This window comes from Talaromyces stipitatus, genomic scaffold (genome assembly GCF_000003125.1).
Source record: "Talaromyces stipitatus ATCC 10500 scf_1105507295549 genomic scaffold, whole genome shotgun sequence".
Lineage (NCBI taxonomy): Eukaryota > Fungi > Ascomycota > Eurotiomycetes > Eurotiales > Trichocomaceae > Talaromyces > Talaromyces stipitatus.
This window is the reverse complement of record NW_002990117.1, coordinates 386853-406119: the sequence shown is the minus strand read 5'-3', so window position 1 is coordinate 406119 and position 19267 is coordinate 386853. Positions and strand designations below refer to the sequence as shown.

The window sequence follows — 19267 nt, the reverse complement described above, 5'->3', positions numbered from 1 at the left end:
AGAGTCCCCTTCAAGCCCTAAGAGAGTCCCTCATGCAGCTTAGTGAGGTGACTGTCTGTAACAGTTGAGTCAAATTTGCAGGGCGCATATCTCGAAGGCAGGCTTTCTGTTTATGTAGAACAGTTCTTTCGAGTTCTCGCTCATGCATCTGAGTGTAAGATAACGCATGAGATATAATAATTGTAAATACTCCGTATAGAAGCTCCGAGCAAGTCGGCGACGATAATGCTACATGAGCCTGTATGTTGCTCGGAGTAGGCTTAAATCCGACTGCTTCTTGTTTCAACGCAATGGGAATAGTACAATATATATACTGTCTCTCTGTATCCTCGGGATGGTGTCGACTTTAGCATTCGCCCCGACAACAATGCTTATACTTTCGAATCTATTATAGCGCGCCCCCTAAGTGGCTAGGACCATCTATTACGATAAAAAGTCCTCAAACATGGTACCAGCAGTGCTCTCAGTTGGTCTCATTCTTGTTGCCTTTATTGGCTCGATCATGACACAATCCGTCACGAGTCTCTTCTTGCCGGGCATCATGTCACAGTCCCTAGTTGGGTCGGTAATAAATAGTGTACGCAGAGCCATAGCATGCCTGAATTGGAACTGATTACTAGAAGCTAATGCACAGATGCTGTGCAGAACGGATCAACCACAACCTATACGATAGCTTGTCCTTCTGGAGCCGACGCTGACGACTGTGGTGTTAACGGGGCCATGACGGCAATTGAGGGTCCTCACACTGCTATAGTTAATATAATTGATAAGGATGATCAGTACGGGAGCAGCCTTCATACTTCTGATTCCATTTCTCTTGCTGACTCTCACTTGTGCGATCAGTATCTCCGCTTATGTATCGTGCAACCTCGAAGATACCGCTACAGCGACATGTACATCAACCATCAGTGGATCAGGAGCTGGCCATGACACCGGTACCTTGACTAAAACATTCACCGACGCATCTTCCATGATAATACCTGTTACCATTGCCTCTTCTCCCTCTACTGGCGCTTCAGTGTCGATGCCTAGAGCAATAAGGACAGCAACAAGGACAGCAACTACTATACCTCCGATTACTTCTCTGGCTTCCGCGTCGCAACCATCAACTCACAGTGCTGGAGGTGCTCATCAGATGAAGTCGAATGTTCCATTAGCTGTTGGGGGTCTTATCGCAATAATGACAGTCAATCTATATATCTAGTCTATATTTCAAGGATAAATATTGATGACTGCCCAGTTAATGCTAACCTGATCACTATATTCATGAGCGACCACAAGTCACCAACGTTATTAATATTCCACTCAAATAATAGTACTATATTGTATCCATCTCATTCGTTAACAAGCGTTCCTGCAATTCGAGCGCGAAGGGGAAGGTCGATAATCCGGAGGTCGACAGGGGGGTGCTCGATAATTGCTCTTACTTTTGCTCACCAACCAACTCACCGAATGCTGCGAATCCAACAGTCTGATTTCTTCACAATCGTCAACTTTCTCTTTCTCACTTTTGACAAAACAAAATCCTTGTAGTTGTCAAGAATGGCAGATTGCGTACTAGACACAATGTCACAGATATCCATGTGAGAGCCAAGAATAAATGACCGCCTTCGGCTGTTATGCCATACAATTCCCCGTGCATGTTGAGCATTTCCACAAAGCCATCGGCGTAAAAAGTGAATATCGTGGCAGTTATTGTCATAATGAGTAAGCTCAACTACATGTAGGTGTTTGTTAGATGACTTGTCTTGGGCGAGTCTAGGATATGCAATTGCTTGAGAATGGAACATACCGTTGAGAAACCACGGCTGAGAGTGGTGTATAGTTCACAGTTCTTACCAGACGAGTACACCAGTCCATCAATCAGAAGCCCAACACCCATGATGATAATGTTCGGGATGGATAAGACTGAAGCGGCCTTTGGGATCGAAGAAATCCAGACGAAGTCAGAAACGACGGCACAAGGCCAGTCTATAATCTGTTGCTCGACGCTCGCGTCTGTACTAAGATCCTGCAACAATGCAGATGCTATATCAAAGGCAAATGGCAATGTTGTCTTGGTGCATACTATGGTCTTCCTCTCGTTACGGTCGTTGTAGAACCGGCGCAATGGTTTAGAACGTGTACCGTATAGAAGTCATATGCTCTAAGTTCGGTGGCATATTGCTTTCCTTCGGAGCTAATAGCGAGATTCGTTTTCAGTTTTGTAACGTCCACCTGTACTAGTCAGTATCCCGTTTGATAGCGTGCTTTGGAAACGTTGGGAGTACTCACCAGGATCGTATAACCGTCGTCCAAAGCACCACCACATTGAGTGCCTGCGAAGATCAAAATCAAAATTATGACGAAGGCAACTAGCGAGAGAAGCCTAATTAGAAGATCCTTGATTGCCATGACTGGAGATCTGATATCTCAACACTCCTTTAAAGTTGCTGAAACTTGACTAGAACGAACGGGACGCGGATCTTGAGCAGAGGGATATGGAACGGAGCCGACATTTGCACTTCAAGGGAGATTAAATTCCTATTTAAAGTTCCTGAACCCAGGCGCAAACGTTATAGTCTTTCTCAATCAAGACACCTGTCAAGATGAGTCTTACAACCGTAAACGGAAGAATATGCATGCCATCTTATGGATGAATCCCCGAGAAAAGAATCTCTATGGACGTTTTGGGCAATACATCGAACCGGTGTAGTCCAGAAGTATGTGATAGGACCTGCTACAATTTATCGACTGCTGAGATACTATTCAGTTACTTACAGAAGACCCTCCTCTTGTTGATCCTTTCCTAGGTTCACCACATGTACAGTTCAAATTGATGCCGTATAACTTGACCGTCAAGGTCCGCAATGCCGCCACAACGGGAATATGTGACATGATTATTTTTGAGATGTCTCACCTATGCACAGGAGCCATAGTCCCTTTCGTTCTTCCTACTCGTAGTATCCTCATAGAATGATTTGGTTCGACTCATGACTGTATATCGCGGTGCCATTGAACTTCTCGTCAAATGCGTGTCTCAAGAATGTATGCTGTCAGTTTCCAGCTTACACTTCAAAAAAACAATATGCATATTCTGGTATGTCATCTTATTACTGGGCTAAGGATTAGCTTCCCTTTGACAGCTCCCTTGCATAAATCAGTACCTTATGGTTAAGGTACGCCCCGCTGAGATAAGTAGACTGGGCAATAATTCTGTCAGCAAACGGCTTGAACATACCTGAGTCAGGTACCGTAAATGTTCCGACACTGCGTAGATCATTCTTTCCGTGCAGTTCCCCTCGTGGCTTGACTTCCGGAAAACTACAGGGGGTCAATACTTTGATTTGAACAGTTGCGCAGCGGTTACAGTTAGATACGATAGTCTTCTAGATACAATATTATTCTGAATTGGAAGTTTGTTCGTCAAGCGCTTTGCCTCCGTGTCCGTATACAGGAGTAACCAGCAGTCCCACTACCGACTGCTTATACCTAGCCTGAGTTGCAGCGAAATACGCCGAACCGTGGTTCATCCTGAGTTTACTCATCTGTAGAACAGTAAGGATCGGTCCGTACTCCGCAATGTGTGGTAAATCTAATTATGTGATACGAGTTACTACCGACACTGACCATTCAGCTTTTGGTAGGTCTCATTGCCAATCCTTGAAGCAACTGAAACATTTGCAGAGTTTCGAATTATGTAACTAGCTCATCCTCTGATGCAGCTCGGATTAGAACAAATGGGCGCTTAATATGCTCCGAAGATTGGTTAGGGTTGATTATTTGTATGTGGCTCTGGATTGGCTGTGTTATCTGTTTGACAACCAGATAATCCGGCCCCTGCTTTCAAGCATTGAACGGTACGTACTTGATGCATACATTAGAAGCTTGAACCCTTATGAGAAGAAACCATGGCCCAGGATGTTTTTCTCATAAGTACGACCAATAATTAATCTCCACCCATACTTCAGATTGACAAGCAACTGAATTCGAACATAGTAATTCAGGCCATCAATTCATTTAATTCAGTATCATGAAAAGTTGCATGATATATCTTTCTTCTTGCTTAACGATGGTAAAACAAAGAATATATTCACGCATCTTGTATATCTACCGATTTTCCGTAAAATCAGAGAAGCTCAGATAAGTGATGGCGTGTCTAACCCTAATTTCTGGGATAACGCCGAAGTGGGGATTAACAGGTACTTCAATTATCATGACACAGCGTTAATTTAAGCCTCGTAGAAGTCCGCGAATCAAGCCAGTCTAATGGATCATTTCTTACCAATTTTTTAGAAGCGCATCTCGTGCACGTACCTGGCAATTTGCATGTTTTATCCAAGAGATGTTTATCCCCTACTTTGGGGGCTTGTGTTTTTGGCTATGCCTCTTACGGTTAACTAGGGATCCTTGATATCCGATTGGCTAGGTTGGCATCACCGCCCTCGGGGCTCTCAATGCCTCTCACCGCCTATTTTCTTTAATGTTCGCGATCTCATACAAATTACTAGGAGAACATATCAAACCCTAAAATCCACCAATATCCGGCGTAAAATACAGATTTGAAGCTATTCCCAGATCCCAAAAGAGTAATATATACAGGGTTAACACGTATGAAAGTCCCAGAAACACGTTCTTCCGGTCTCCGGTCGACAAAGTGGCACGTCGCAGGCCTGGCATATATACTTCGTAAATGACGGGCCTTGGCCGGTTTGACGCTTAGGGTTCTTGTATAGACACCAAATACAGCGTTTTTGAACGTTCAAATAACTCTTTACTACCAAATGTGGCAAGGAAGAGTTATTCCGCGGTTTTGGAGGCTGTAGATCCTCTGTCTTGCGCTTCTTTGTGCTTGTCGGCTGCATATAACGCGCCATTGAAGGAGCAAACATCAAAAGCGACTTACAAAGTCGCCTGCGGAATTCGGAATGGGTAAATGAAGCTATTCCCAGCTCTTTACAACGTAAAGAATGGATTTTGTAGGCGTTGACAATCCCTACATCTAGACACCAGTTCCATAAAGGCCACCATGAGCGAAAGGCCTTTATATGAGTGTCATACGCAGCTCTGTGCTGATTGGCTATATCCACCCCTCCCATATAATAATTATAATCATCAATAAAGCGTGGGATAGGCATATTTTTGACCGCTTGTTCACCGAATTCTTTATGCACTAGGGGGCCATTTGTTGAAGTCTTTTGAGGCCTTCGGCGCGTACACTCAACATAATCATCTGTCTTATCAACTGTATGAATTGTAGTGAGCGCAAGGACAATATTATTATCTTGCCATGCAACGCAGAGAACGTCATTGACGGGGATAGCACAAACTTTGTGATATGGGATATATGAACCCAAATCTTTCAGTTTTTTGAGCAAATTAGGGAACTCCTTATGAGGCCGGGTAGTGCCACAAGCTCCCACTTGTATATCTCGAAGCGCTTTGAATAGATTAACGCTAGTAAAGTAGTTGTCGAGGTACAGATCGTACGTTCTGTCGTCCTTTGGCAGGGTTTGTACGAGCTCATACACCATTTGGCCTGTTTTAGTAAGGTCTTTTGTCTTTCCCACCTCAATAACCCCCATTGTACGGCTTGCCGGGTAAAAATAGTAGCAATAACCATGATCCGCAAGAACGAACATCTTGAAGCCCTGGCTGATCGGTTTATTAAGCATTTTGTACGTGTGAGAAGATCTTCCATAGCTGCAAATTATTGCCTCATCAATCGATATATTGGACGAAGGAATATATAGATTTTTTGAGGCTTTTCGCAGCATGTCGAGCACAATATGAACTTTATGCCACCAGATACCGCTCAATTGCTCTTCGCTCAATTGTAATTCCTGCTCCGCAGTAGGCTCTAGGCGGTAAAAGGTTGGTATGAAGCCTCCGGGGACCTCGGAGGGCCTAGATATATGAAAATAGCGCTTCAATTGCTCAAACCGGATGCATGTTATATATTCGGATAAAGGGTGATTGGCATGAATCGATTCGTTATGCTTCTCCTCGTCCCAGTAATCTTTTAGCTGCGGTTCCTTAGCAATTCCCATATATATTTGAGCTCCGATGAAAGCCTTGAGTTCTCTCGGTGTGGTTGATCGCCAATTTCGGTGGTGTGGGTTCGTGTTCTTTGATAGTTTCGCGTACGCATACATATTTGTATTGTGGGCAAGAACTTTGAATAAATCCTCGATGAAAAATAGACTAAAGATTTGATATGGCTCCATAACTTTAATATGGGGTGGGAGTTGTAGTTTAGGGGCGCGCTTTTTATCTGTTCGTACAGGCTCAAAGCGGACCTCATTTGCCTCGGGGATCTGCTGTAAAATCGCTATAGCCTCAGCTCTTTTTCCCGTCAATATTGGCTGAGAATCAGAGCTGGGCTGATGCATCTCTATATCATAATTTGAAGGCGCTGATGCCATACTTTTTAACGTCTTTGTACGGCCTCAAATTGAATATATTAACTGTAAAAGGGGCTCGGGGCTGGAGATATTCTGCCGGTTTTTGACATTGGGCCTCTGCCACTACTCTAGCCAATGAGAGGCTCTGATTTAACCTTAGCGGGCCCCTGCCGCCGGAGGCGGCCAACTGGAGCCCTCATATATGTCAAAAAACGTACTATTACTGTAAATAGCCTAGCTAAAAACACAAGCCCCCAAAGTAGGGGATAGTATTCGTATTAATGATCAGTATCCGAGATCCGAGCAGCTCGACTTTCTGTTAACTTATGTTGATCCTAGAAAGATCTTCATATTCACCAGGAAGGTTACTCGTTGCAGCCTTTTGATCTCCATGATAAGATTTGTATGGAATTGGTTGTTTGTCAATCATATCCACTGTACAAGTTGAAGCCGAACCGTTAAAGCCGAGAGATTGAAACGATGTTTTAGGTAGGTGTTATAAAGAAAAAGTAATCTTAAATGTCCTTTGTGGCTGTCTCCATCAATCGAACGACCGACTGGTCCCAGACCTGTCGACTGTGTATTCATTTATTAGCCAATCAATCGGCATCTTCTTCCCAGTCTGACAGACGCCACTGTACCAGTTTGATTATCTTACTTATTTGAATGCCCCTCCGGTGCCCTCAATTATGTGACCTCTGAATTTATCCCTTGATTATCGGACTTTATAGAGGGGAAACAGGCAACGGAGGCGTAACTAGCATGTTATAATTTCATATAGGTTGAAATTGCATATTAATGCGTCTATTAAGTTATCACGATATGACCAGCAGTTGACTACAGCTTATAAGTCAGCGTCTGGCCTCATGTACAGTTAAGTTTTTAGATACTATCCTCGTCCAGCCATCATTCGTTTTCCATTCTGAAGGCACAGTTCCTTCTTCCATTCATTCTTTCTTTTACAGACGTTCTTTTCTCTAGACCATTTTCGTTTTTCATTCCTCTTTTCGTTAAGCTTCAGAAACCATCTGTTGGAAAAAATGAAGGCAAACTATTTTCCTCTCTGGGCGCTGGCGGGTTCGGCGTCTGCTTATCTCGCTACAACTACTGTATGTGGGACAAACTCTGATCATTGATGGTCCAGTTGATATTAACATCTGTGATAGCGTTACTATGACGGTCAAGAGGGTGCCTGTGGTTGTGGTGGCAGCTCCGGCCTTGACTCCTGGCAGGTGAGTAGGACATCTCGTTGATAATGGGGCTTCTCTAATGTGACTTCACACAGGTCGGAAGTAGCAGTACAGGATTCTACACCGCCGCCGGATCTCAAGCCCTCTTCGACACCGACGGATCCTCCTGGTGCGGAGGCGGCTGTGGTAAATGCTACAACCTGACTTCAACGGGAACTTCAGCCTGCAACGGCTGCGGTGAAGGTGGTGTTGCTGGTGAAAGCATAATCGTCATGGTTACAAATCTCTGCCCGTATAACGGAAACGAAAAATGGTGCCCGTCTGTGGGTAGCAAGAATGACTATGGGTATAGCTACCATTTCGACATCATGGCCGAAAGTGAAGTGTTTGGTGATAATGTCGTTGTCAACTTTGAGCCCGTCGCTTGCCCCGGACAGGCAACTTCTGACTGGGAGACTTGTGTTTGCTATGGTCAAACGGATACAGATAGCACCCCTGCTGGATTCTCTACGGTTGCTGGATCTTCTGAACCTACAGCGACATCCTCGACTTCAACTGCGGCAGCTTCCTCTAAGACTTCTACTACTTTGGTTATTTCAACAACTCCAGTCAAAGAAGTTGCTAGCTCGTCGACTTCATCTACGTCCACTGTTAAACCAGTAACCGAAACCTCTCCTGCCGCGGTCGCACCAACTTCGACAGTTCCCTCCGTGCCTGAGGGCGCTGCCACTACTTCCACATATTCCTTGACACTTACCACCGTCGTCACCGAGACAATAACCGTCTGGGAAACACCTACTTCTACATCTGGCAGTTCTGCTGCTGTTCAGACTCTCTACGGACAGTGTGGTGGCATCAACTGGACTGGTGCTACAACCTGTGCTACAGGGGCAACATGCAAAGTACAGAACCCTTACTACTACCAATGCGTGAGCTCGTCAAACTAAGCCGGGTCTTGATTCTTTCAAGTAGCACTTGAACATGTTTCAAGAAATTCGTTCTTATTCATTCTTCTTTTACATATTACTTTCTCTTTGCTTCTTTCTCTTTGAGCATGCTCAGGATCATCATCCCAAGAGACTTCTGTATTATCATATATTTGTCTGACAGAACGTCAAAATATAAAGGTTTTTCTTTCAGATTAATTAAGATTTTCTGGTTTTTGAGGTTCACCTAACATACACGCCTGTATCTAAGCGTGATTGCTATATCATTGCACCACCTGGGCAACTTAGGCAGATTAAATACCGTACGAGCTTTAGTCGATACGCAGACCAGTGATGGCATTCTTGAAACCGAGAAATAATTGTCATAGTCATAGCCTATTTGTACATGAACCAAGTGGTATTTCCCCCAAAGCAGCCGTTCTAGAAAAGATATAAACAAAATAAGAGAGATGTAGCAATGCAATGTGTATGAGCAGAAAAAAGAAAATATAGTCTATTATGTATTAGTAGACATTAGAGGTGAGTGGTCTGTATCAAATGCAATCAAAAAGGAAAACTTGAACGAGGGTGTTGGGCTTATGCAGCAGTCATTTCAATGCGCTTGCCCTTGATCGAGACCCATTGGATACTTAGGGCGCCGATAATGGTTAAACAACTCATAGCAACCGAAACGTAATAAGCATTTATCAATGCGTTGTTGTATGCATTCAATATCGCAGGCAGGAACTCTTTCGGAATGACTTTTTGAATCTCAGTGGCACCGATACTCAAAACAGTAGTAGCATTGAGTCCTGGGAGATTCGCAGCAACAACATTGTTAACAAGTCTATTCTCAAAGACATTTTCGGCGACAGCAATGAATAGCGCGCCGCCTAGGGTCTGGGAGAACATCACAATGGCGGTACCGACTGCGATGTCGTCGCCTTGCAGACAGGCCTGAACAGCAACCATGGTTTGTTGCATCCCGAATCCAACACCGGCACCAAAGATGAATTGATATCCAATCCATTGGGATTGAGGGGTATTGAGGTCGAAAGTGGTGATGAGACCGGAGCCTACGGCAGTGAGGATGGAGGAAATGATCATGAAGGGAGCGTAGTAGCCTGTGTAGCTGACAAGACCTCCAGAAAGCATGGAGATTGCAACAAGACTGAGAATCAATGGTAGATTCATGATGCCAGATCTCACGGCTGAGGCGCCTTTGATAGCCTGGAACCAGATTGGGATCTGGATTCATTGTTAATGTCTATAACACAAACTTAGGCTTTCCTAATGGAGAAAGAGTGACACTTACGTAGTAGATCAAGACGAAAAAAGCAGCACCCTGGAAGGCAGCAAACAAAGCGCATCCCCAAATGTTACGGTTCTTGAGAATGCGAGGCGGCACAGTGGCAAGCTCCTGTTTCCACAACTGGACTGCCACGAACCCCGTAATCAAAACGCCAAATAAGACGAATAATGCAATAATGCGTCCGTTACCCCAGGCGTATGTGGTGCCTCCCCATTGTAAAGCAAGCAAAAGGCAGATGACACCAGGAATGAAGAAAAATGTTCCTTCGAGATCGAGAAGTTTGATCTGTTCTCTCCATGTCGAAGCGGCTGCCTTTGTCTTTCCGCCAGGTGGTTGAAAGAAAAAGATGATGAACAGTCCAGTAATGGCGCCAAAAGGCAAGTTGATATAGAAGCACCAACGCCAGGTGACTTTATCGGTGAAAGCACCACCCATTCTACAGTAATGGTCAGTAATGCTGCAGTATTACCTCGTGAGATCTCAACTTACAAAGGTCCAGCAACAGAAGCAATGCCCCACATACCACCAATCAAGCCCATATACATTGGGCGTTGCGACAGGGGAACAGTTCGTGAAACAATAAGCAGAGCACCAGAGAAGATTCCTGCAGCACCCATGCCGGCAACTGCACGGCCCATAATCAACCCCACGGAGTTGGGAGTGATGCCACAGACGAATGAGCCCAGCTCAAAGATAAAGAGCGCTGTGAGGTAGACCCACTTGATCGAGTAGAAAGTGTATAGTTTACCAAAGATCAACTGCAAGCAGCAAGTTGTCAATAGATAAGCTGCGCCGTACCAACCAACGTCGTTTACCGCGTTGAACTGATCGGTAATTCGAGGGATGGCCGTTGCAATGATTGTGTTGTCCTGTTAATCAATCGCAGGCAAAGGTTAGCTGTACATTTGGATAACTCAAGAGGAAGGGTTTTGCCATACCAAAGCCATACAAAAGACGGATAAACATAACGCAATTGTGATCAGCGCCAGTCTCCATTTAGCTGGATATTCGATCTGTTCTTCTTCTTCTTCTTCTTCAATTTCATTTTCTTTCTCAACTGGCGCATCCCTGCTGTCTACTCCCTTCAGGGAGAGTTCTACCGCAGCTTTTTCATCCGCAACTGTTTCGTGGCCAGCCGACTCGTCCAACTGGCCGGTCTCGAGCTGCTTCTCGGGGTTTGGTGTCATGGCGTGCCTATCCCTTATGCTTTGCGCGTCTGCTAATGAGACATCCGTAGAACCGTCCAGATTAATAGATGTATGATTGTCGGCCATTCTAGAGACGAAATGTGAGTCACCCCTTCCACAGTGCAAGAAAGACAGAAATTCCAACATACACTGCCACTCTCACGAGCCTCCCTTCTTTAAATACGAGTTGGCGGTCGAAAATAAACTGGGTCCGTCATTAGAAAGGGTCCCATTAAGCCTCGCCAACACTCAACTGGGCCATCTCAGCCCAGAAGAGTGAGCCGTCATTGGTCGATGCGAAAAGTTTTTTAGAAATCCTTTTGCTATGCTTTTGCCCTTTTGGGTAAGCGCACCCTTTCATTCGGTTAACTTTTCGTCCGAATGTTCGAGACTTTGACGCCGGACCCACTAATTTTTTTGCGATCTGGATCTAAGGGTATCCAATCAAATCATCAGCAAAAGGAACAATTATGCATGCGATCTGATAAGCTAGCTAGATCCGATGATTGTAATTACAGTGTATTAAGATCGATACCGGACGGACTAAATCGACCGATTGGATCACCAATCAGAGGCTGTTTCATATCTTATTTCCACCGATAGGGAAAGAAGTCCGAACTCCGTTCCTCAGCATATATTACCAATATTTCGTATTGTCTTGTATCGTAGTGCGACACGCTACCAGATCTTTCCGTCTCGCTTCCAGAAGAAAAAGAAAAAATACTGTTGTAACGTCGTCTAACATGGACCGTTTCAGTTGTCAGTTGTCAGCTCGGATATCTATGTTACTGTGACAAAGGGTAAGACCGATCTTTGTTCCGTCATATCTCCGGAGTCTATTGTCTAGGATGAATTTGTTTTCCAGAGTTGTTAGAACTGTTCTTGTTAGGCTTGTATAGTGCTCAGGCATTATTAGGCAACCAGATATATGTCTTTTTTCGTCGCTCTCTTTCCGTTAGCATTGCTCGATTGCTTCCAGAAGTTCCACAACCTACATCATGCGACATTCACTGCTTCAAACATGAGAATGTTCCAGAAATGGCGTGGCGATCCATACAGGACAATAGAGGATCGATCGACAATTTGAGTTGACATCGAAGAGGTAGATACGTACTGGTTATGGACATATTGCTTGATACTATTCGCCGTCTTTTGCATTGCAATGAAAACATTTATGTCTAATGATGAGCTACACCAATCTTGGACATCGGGAATATATAACTTCCGTTTTGTGTATACGGAGCATATAGGTTTCCATTCGGCTCTTCTCGGGGTGTGAAACCCTTGTACGTCCAGTGCTATATGCATATATCCTCTTCATCAACTTGGAATCATCTGATCAACCACTGGTTCCCTGTCTGATGCAATGCGGTAGGAGCAAAACAATCGGTCGTGTACGAAATTTCCCCTCAAGCATACCATAGTATAACGCATAAACTCTCGGTGTGTACCGGACCAACCGTCAAATGTTGCGCTCCTTGTGCCTTGGCCCTATCCGCCTCTACGCACCCGAATAAAACACGAGCTTTGTTGGATCACTTGGCTAAATGCAGGATAATCCTCCCTTCCGCAATACGAGAACGGACCATTTTGTGCGGTGTACGAGGCTTTCTTCATGTTGTCTTTGGGTTTGTAAGCTTCGTTTAGACCTTGTACACCCAACTACTCAGTCTGCAGTATTGTCAAATAAAGCCCCAATCAGAGATGTCCAACACTTCGCTATGAATGACCACTTCGCGGCATCCTGGATTGAAGCTTATGACTGAGGTTCTCCATCCTGACAGTCAGTGGAGCATTTGCTCGTCATTTTGTGTAAGCTCGATTGCGGTCTAGAATACGCGCGATTGGAAGCCCAAGTTGAAGCAACCTGGAGTATAATAACTAAGGTATCGCCGTAAGCCCCAAGGTTTGTTATTGAGTGTTAACAAGAGGTTTCTGGTAGCCTCATGTGCCATTAGTACCGAGGTTTCTCTTTGACACGGGCATGGTGACGGATCAAGTAACCCAGTATATCTTATGAGCTCTCTGATTGTGATGATAGGAGTCTGGATCAGTATGTCTTGATTCTCTTGACTTATTTGCGACTTCGGGCGACTGATTTGCAATACTAGTAGTTCTGATTATGAAGTGATTCTTGCTATGAATGTCCCCTTGTATCCCGCCTGTGAAAGTGTATAAGATGACGGTGAAGAATGGCTTGGAACAAAGGATGGAACAGTATACGTGATAGTTCTAAGGCTGTTCAGAGAGATAATGCTCCTCAAAGGTCGGATTTGATGGTTAAGAGTGTCCGAACTCACAAGCAACGGTACCATAAATGGACAATCTTCATGCTGATAACTGACCAATGGAATTGATGCAGAATCGTCTACCCAGAACGGGTTTAGAGTACTATTCTTGCGATCCCTGAGTACTGCGCTGTAGTGCTTGTGGTGGGGTGTCTTTGATCAATAATCATCCCTGCAGAAGAGCAGATGAGCTCGAACTATGATTAGATCGAGTTGCGGAATGGTAGACGCACTCTAGTAATATGTCGCCAGATCAAAAGTCTCGATAATGAGGTATCATCTGTCTATTAGTACTAATAAAACAATCTGTTTATCCATGTCACTATTGCTATCCGGTCCGGATGTCGAGCAGCGGGTGCGGAATAGGATCTTCGTCCTTAAAGGTTGGCATCACAAAATCAGTCATTATGCCAGTGGCTGAACCCCAACTCACCTGCAGTAGCCCACCCGCTCTTCTTCGGATAGTCATCGAACCATTCAAGACCCGCCACGTAATCATACCTCATGCAGATGCCTGTACGTAGCAGTAAGGTTCGACCAATATGTCAGCATTTATAAATAGTTTGGATTCTTCATATCTTATTCAAATCTCGCCTGATACTACGAGTATATAGTAGATTTGACCTGTTCTTAAATCTTCAAGGATCCTTGCAGGCTGTGTAAGGGATCCTGCTCTAATTCAAAATAGGTTTCTGATGGCTTTATACACGTTCGTAGATGTAGTTCCAGAAATTGGTCAATGAATCGGATATAGGATAGGGTGGCTTGCATGAGGAGTCTGAAAATTTGCAACTTCATGGCATCGAGATTGAGAGAAACCACCAATCTCGTATCTATAAGTGGGCCTTTCACTTCATGTACAAGAGCACTGGAACATTGCAGATCTGCTGCATGTCACACATCTGCCGCCAGACATGCAAAATGATGCCATGCTCAAATGCAGCCTGCGTTCTAAGACCACAGCCGTAGTTTTTGAGACATCCAGGGATGAACACATGTGTAACCGTAAAATTCTAGACGACTCAACCTTCCATCTCTATATTGTATCTTGACGCATAAGATTATCACAATCAAGGGAAGTTCAAAATGGCACAGCAAGTTGGCGATCCGCTGCCCCCAGGAGATTATTTCGTATGCATTGACTTCATCAAAATGAATCAGCGCTGATATAGACTAACAGGGCGTCAGTGTGTATCTCCCAACATGGAAAGACACATTGGCGTGGGCTCAGCGAGATCCAGAATTCCTGGCTACACTAAAAACTGGGTATCCTCGATTCTTTATTCCACGAGTGGTATTGGAGTTAGCCACGCGAGTACTGGAGCGCACTCAAATCCCCTTCACCGAGCCCCAGTTCGCTATCCTTACAGCGACATACCGGGCTGCCGAATGTTGTCGGTCGTACTTTGCAAAAGTCGGCAACCACGATAGTCAAGTCATCTGTTTTCGATTTTCAGGTGAAATTACCGTGCTAAAAGAAGGAGGAGGAGGAGGAAATATACCCTCTGATGACACTCCGGACAAGCAGTTGTATGCCATAACATACCCGGAGAGGTGGGCATCTGAAGGTAAAGCATTCTGGCAACATACAGGATCAGGTATAACCAGTCGATGTGCTGTTTATTGGTTGGAGCATGCGCCATTTCTTGAGAATCGACAAATCTATACCGAGAAGACCCCGGCAAATTTGCCGCTTGAAGAGGGGAATAAAGCCGTGATCTCGATGCGCCAGCGGATTGCAGAGTCAGTGTCATCTCAATCTCTTCTCGTTCAAATCGACGATGTGACTCTATATCCGGCTGGTATGTCGGCTATCAGTAACATTTCACTGTCCATACGCAGCTTGTTTGATAGACAGGACGGGATTCACAGAGTGGCAGTTTTCGGGTATGTTCTTGTTCCATCTAGCCATTGCTGGTTGTCAATATTAATAGTTATTGCACTAGATTCCTGTATGTCGACACATTTAAAGTCCTAGGCAAGATTCATAGCATGGATTGTACCTTATATGGTCATGGAACAACAGAGAACCTAGATGCATTGGAAAACGATTTGGAGAAGGGTTTGGTTATTGATGCCTTGTATACCGAGTTTCCCGGCAATCCTCTCCTACGGTCACCGGACTTGGAACGCATACATCAACTAGCCCAAAAGCATGGATTCGTCGTAGTAGTGGATGATACAGTTACCACCTCTGTCAATCTTGCTCTTTTCCCCTACTGCGACGTCATCTGCACGAGCCTGACCAAGATGTTTAGTGGAGCTTGCAACGTTATGGGTGGATCGATCGTTCTTAATTCTCAGTCGCCATGGTTCTCTAGGTTAGAATCCGCGATGCTGAAGCACAAACCAGAACCATACTTTAGCCTTGATGCTATTGTCATGGAGAGAAACAGTCGAGATTTCACAGAGCGTGTTCTGAAAGCCAGTGCTAATGCTGATATCATCGTCGATATGCTCAGAGGGCATCCATCAGTCGATGAGATATTTTACCCAAAAGGCAGCTCGTCTCAGAATCTTTACGATAAGTTTCGAAGAAGCGAAGGTGGATACGGCTTCCTTGTGTCAATTCGGTTTGTAACGCCCGAAGCTGCGATTGCGTTCCATGATGCGCTGGACGTAGCCAAGGGACCAAGCCTTGGGACAAACTTCACACTTTGCTGTGCATATACGTTGTTGGCGCATTACTCAGAGCTGGAATGGGCGGCAGAGTATGGAGTGGTTGAGCATTTGGTTAGGATAAGTGTAGGTATCGAGAGTCAGGATCTTCTCAGGAATATTGTAGATCGTGCCCTTGCTGCTGCGGAGAATGCCCTCAGTGTCTTGAACGGATCCTAGGATGCATTCGTGCTGGAAATTAAGGGTTTAACCCCACGTTTGTAAGAATAAAAACGAGCCCGACTCAAAAGGCATGCAGTACGTAAATATTCGCATCACGATTGTGCGTTGCACATGAAGGCCTAGGCAGCATCAATATGAACTAAAAATGACGTTCTAATGACCCTGAAAGAAGCATTTCTATACTGGTCGACAAGGCACACGGTTACCGCAGTAGATTTATATCTGCGTGTTAATATGTAGCACAGAGAAGACATCCTTGTCTATGTAGTATTGCAAAGGTATAAGGTTGTGGAAAGAAAATGACTAGCACCATCCGAGCTCCTTTCGGAGAGAGGTTTAAACGCTCTTCTCCGATATGACCCAGAAATCCGGTATGAATTCACAATATGAGAGAAACTGGGAAGTCTGTAGATAGATTAACAATGCATGGGATGCATTTAAGAGCATTTTGATCTCATTGACTGGCGATATATGCTGCTATGTAGGTGTGGAAATGTAATGTATACCAGACATGTTCTCATGAATAAGTCGAAAGGACTATGACATATGCTTATCTATATATATATCGTCTCGCACGATGGTGTCGCTCGGTACGCCCCACTCTTGGGAGTCTATTAACGTATCTGATGCAGTCTGCTCAAATCCATAACCATGCTCTTTCACGTAGCGCATATTGGAAGTAGGCCAAATCTGGCAAATGATATAATAGGCCACAAAAGCCGTGACAAAGGATAGAATCCAGCCGAGATCGACGATATGCATTGCTGCTGTAGAAACGTTGGCTCCTAGTTCGCCGCAGAAGCCAGGAAAAGGAAGTGCAATTCCGATCAGGTAAGCTATCACGGCTTGTATGTTGATGCCTTTGGTATAATAGTAATTTTTGTTCTCCCGAGTCCCATTGTAAAGGGAAGGTATGAACACGTTGCCTTTGGTGAGGCAGAAGTCTGGTTGAAGTATTAGTAAGGAACTGTAGATTAGGGCTGAGAAGGATTTTACACGTACAGTCACACACCATAATTGCAACGACACTAGCCTGTGCTGAGTCAATATGGAGTTGCATCGAGATAGGTACGAAAATAAACGGAATTTCATACCATGAATAAGCCATATCCGCTAAGGAAAGTCGTGAACTTTGCTGCTGATGCAAGGATCTTCCACGGACAAACTGCCCAGGCAAGTATCTCGATAATAAACTGCCCTCGGCGCATATTGACATATGAAGGAAATAACATGGACGAGTCAGCACCAAAGGCAATCATGTTGGCTGCGATGTTGACCCCAACAATTTGGACCAGCCAGCAAAATGCACAGAGGAAAACGGCGAATCTGACGCTAGATGACCAATAGTTATCCAGAATGAGGTTCATCATATCCCATTGATTCCTACTGACTGTTAGATATGCTTTCTATGATGCTCTGTCATAGCTCAGACTGGATATCATAGAAGCACTTACCAAACTTCCGTGCCGAATTTGAGATTCACGGCAGCTGTTGACAGAATACCAAGACTAGCAGATAATGTGACCGCAATTGGATTGGATATCTACATGGAAGTTAGTGTTTTATCAATACGTATGGACGATATCTACCACTTACTAACTGGGTCCAGATGGGAGCCTCCCTACTACGGGACCATCTTGCATAGTCTGGTTGGTTGGTAATCAATGTCGCGGTGTTTCTGTATTCAGACAGTCAATATGTTGTTCTTCAGACGAAAGCGATTTCCCATACCCCATGCCACTGTTGATTCCAGCCAGAATCATCCAAGCCACTGTACTGGAACTTGTCGAAGTAGCTGAATAGAGTCCCCCGCTCAGACGACCCTTGGTATTTGCCATAGCCCAAATAAACAAGCCAAACATTGCCGGCAGCGAAACAATAGTTTTGAACCAAAAGAACTTGCGCAATTGATAAGGTCGGAAATAGCAAAATGGTAGATGGACCAGCCAGGCGAGGAAGAAGGCCAGCATTAGCGGAGTAGTGATACTAGCGCTTGCAGGCAGGTGATTGGGGATATCAGTGAAATTATGTCCGAAAATGGCACGAAGGATATTATACATGTACTCGGCGCCGGAGTACACTAAAGAAGGCGGTTTAGTCAGTATCATATATATGACCCCCCCCTCCGGAGAATAATTGGGCATAACATACTTTGAACTGCATACCATATGACAGCCAAAATCGCTCGAGCACCCACAAAGTAATAACTTCCCCACATACCAAAGACACTTCGGCCAACGCAGGGAAACCCGATGTGGTAGACGCTCGCTGCGCGTGAATTGAAAGCCATGGCAATGGAGGAGATGAACTGAGAAACGAAGATGACTACGATTGCCTGCCACCAGTTCAAACCGACACCGATCATTGACTTTGCGACGGTCAGAAGGGTATTCCTTGTGTTTGTTTAGAATCTCGAGTACTGACTGATCCCAGGGTCCAGTTGGTGAAGGAGATAGACCAGTAAAAAGTGACATAATTCCACCAGCGCCAGGCTAAATAAGAATGAGCTGTTGTTCGTAATAGATTGAATAGAGACGAGATTGTCGTTTTGCTTACTTTGTTGCTCTGGCGGCGTAGGAAGGAGATCTGGCAACAGAAAATTTCAGTTCTATCGGTCGCGTGCCTCTGCCACGAACTGATGAATAGTCGCTAACCTTCATTGATCCACCGCGATCTCTCCGCATCTGCCTCCTCAATAGGGAGTTTGATTGCCCTCTTCACACGCTGCACAAGAGACACCATGATTGATTATCCCAGCGATGTCAATTGACTGAGGTCCGGCCAAGTCCATAGAGTTATCACCACGAAATCTTTGGGAAAGTCCTCGGTTATAATACTGTTTTTCGTTTCTTTTTTCTCAATGCGGGATCTTAGTGGCCATGCTTTATCATGAGCACCGAACGGCATGCTTAACTTGTTTGGTCTTCGACTGGCAGCACTAAGTGGCGCCGAAGGGATTTGCGCGCAAGCACGGGAGCCTGGCGCCAATGAAGAAGAGGTACGAAGCCCATCGCAGGTCCACTAATGCTGGCATTGCTACCATAAGGTGAACCTGTTAGATAAGACGATTGCCACCTGATCCACAGGTCGAAAATTTACATAGGGCCTTGGCCCGAGAGTCTCTGTTCCTATCAACTATC

At 44.8% G+C, this 19267-nt stretch overlaps 5 protein-coding genes across 5 annotated transcripts, besides 1 other annotated feature; 2 read left to right on the top strand and 3 right to left on the bottom strand.

Annotated features, from left to right (window-relative positions):
- Positions 1-4935: 4935 nt before the first annotated feature.
- On the bottom strand, positions 4936-6371 carry TSTA_010140 (uncharacterized protein; the record flags this gene model as incomplete). Its single annotated transcript, XM_002483085.1, has 2 exons — positions 4936-4981; positions 5041-6371. 2 exons carry the CDS (start codon positions 6369-6371, stop codon positions 4936-4938), a joined length of 1377 nt encoding a protein of 458 aa, XP_002483130.1.
- Positions 6372-7284: 913 nt separating this feature from the next.
- On the top strand, positions 7285-8738 carry TSTA_010130 (endoglucanase-5 precursor, putative). The gene is made up of 3 exons (XM_002483084.1): positions 7285-7492; positions 7550-7615; positions 7669-8738. The coding sequence occupies exons 1-3, from the start codon at positions 7424-7426 to the stop codon at positions 8518-8520; spliced, it is 987 nt and encodes a 328-aa protein (XP_002483129.1). The 5' UTR covers positions 7285-7423; the 3' UTR covers positions 8521-8738.
- A 126-nt stretch (positions 8739-8864) lies between these two features.
- TSTA_010120 (uncharacterized protein) lies at positions 8865-11182 on the bottom strand. The gene is made up of 4 exons (XM_002483083.1): positions 10750-11182; positions 10301-10680; positions 9815-10247; positions 8865-9747 (listed from the first exon to the last, which is right to left on the bottom strand). Exons 1-4 carry the CDS (start codon positions 11143-11145, stop codon positions 9097-9099), a joined length of 1860 nt encoding a protein of 619 aa, XP_002483128.1. The 5' UTR covers positions 11146-11182; the 3' UTR covers positions 8865-9096.
- Positions 10828-10848: a microsatellite.
- A 3190-nt stretch (positions 11183-14372) lies between the features above and the next one.
- Positions 14373-16206, top strand: TSTA_010110 (cystathionine beta-lyase, putative; the record flags this gene model as incomplete). Its single annotated transcript, XM_002483082.1, has 3 exons — positions 14373-14417; positions 14467-15173; positions 15233-16206. The coding sequence occupies 3 exons, from the start codon at positions 14373-14375 to the stop codon at positions 16122-16124; spliced, it is 1644 nt and encodes a 547-aa protein (XP_002483127.1). The 3' UTR covers positions 16125-16206.
- Positions 16207-16630: 424 nt separating this feature from the next.
- On the bottom strand, positions 16631-18916 carry TSTA_010100 (allantoin permease, putative). The gene is made up of 10 exons (XM_002483081.1): positions 18782-18916; positions 18684-18713; positions 18552-18619; positions 18279-18495; positions 17859-18207; positions 17724-17805; positions 17582-17670; positions 17222-17510; positions 17130-17160; positions 16631-17071 (listed from the first exon to the last, which is right to left on the bottom strand). The coding sequence occupies exons 1-10, from the start codon at positions 18867-18869 to the stop codon at positions 16665-16667; spliced, it is 1650 nt and encodes a 549-aa protein (XP_002483126.1). The 5' UTR covers positions 18870-18916; the 3' UTR covers positions 16631-16664.
- Positions 18917-19267: the final 351 nt, after the last annotated feature.

What these genes read in the sequence shown, in the direction of transcription:
- TSTA_010130 (XM_002483084.1), top strand. Translation starts at nt 7,424, where the DNA reads ATGAAGGCAAACTATTTTCCTCTCTGGGCGCTGGCGGGTTCGGCGTCT. An exon ending in CTTATCTCGCTACAACTACT is followed by an intron (nt 7,493 to 7,549) that starts GTATGTGGGACA and finishes CATCTGTGATAG; the next exon opens with CGTTACTATGACGGTCAAGA. An exon ending in CCGGCCTTGACTCCTGGCAG is followed by an intron (nt 7,616 to 7,668) that starts GTGAGTAGGACA and finishes GACTTCACACAG; the next exon opens with GTCGGAAGTAGCAGTACAGG.
- TSTA_010120 (XM_002483083.1), bottom strand. Translation starts at nt 11,145, where the DNA reads ATGTTGGAATTTCTGTCTTTCTTGCACTGTGGAAGGGGTGACTCACAT. An exon ending in CCGTCTTTTGTATGGCTTTG is followed by an intron (nt 10,681 to 10,749) that starts GTATGGCAAAAC and finishes ATTGATTAACAG; the next exon opens with GACAACACAATCATTGCAAC. An exon ending in TTTTCGTCTTGATCTACTAC is followed by an intron (nt 9,748 to 9,814) that starts GTAAGTGTCACT and finishes CAATGAATCCAG; the next exon opens with ATCCCAATCTGGTTCCAGGC.
- TSTA_010100 (XM_002483081.1), bottom strand. Translation starts at nt 18,869, where the DNA reads ATGGTGTCTCTTGTGCAGCGTGTGAAGAGGGCAATCAAACTCCCTATT. An exon ending in CATATGGTATGCAGTTCAAA is followed by an intron (nt 18,208 to 18,278) that starts GTATGTTATGCC and finishes CGCCTTCTTTAG; the next exon opens with TGTACTCCGGCGCCGAGTAC. An exon ending in CTCCCATCTGGACCCAGTTA is followed by an intron (nt 17,671 to 17,723) that starts GTAAGTGGTAGA and finishes ACTTCCATGTAG; the next exon opens with ATATCCAATCCAATTGCGGT.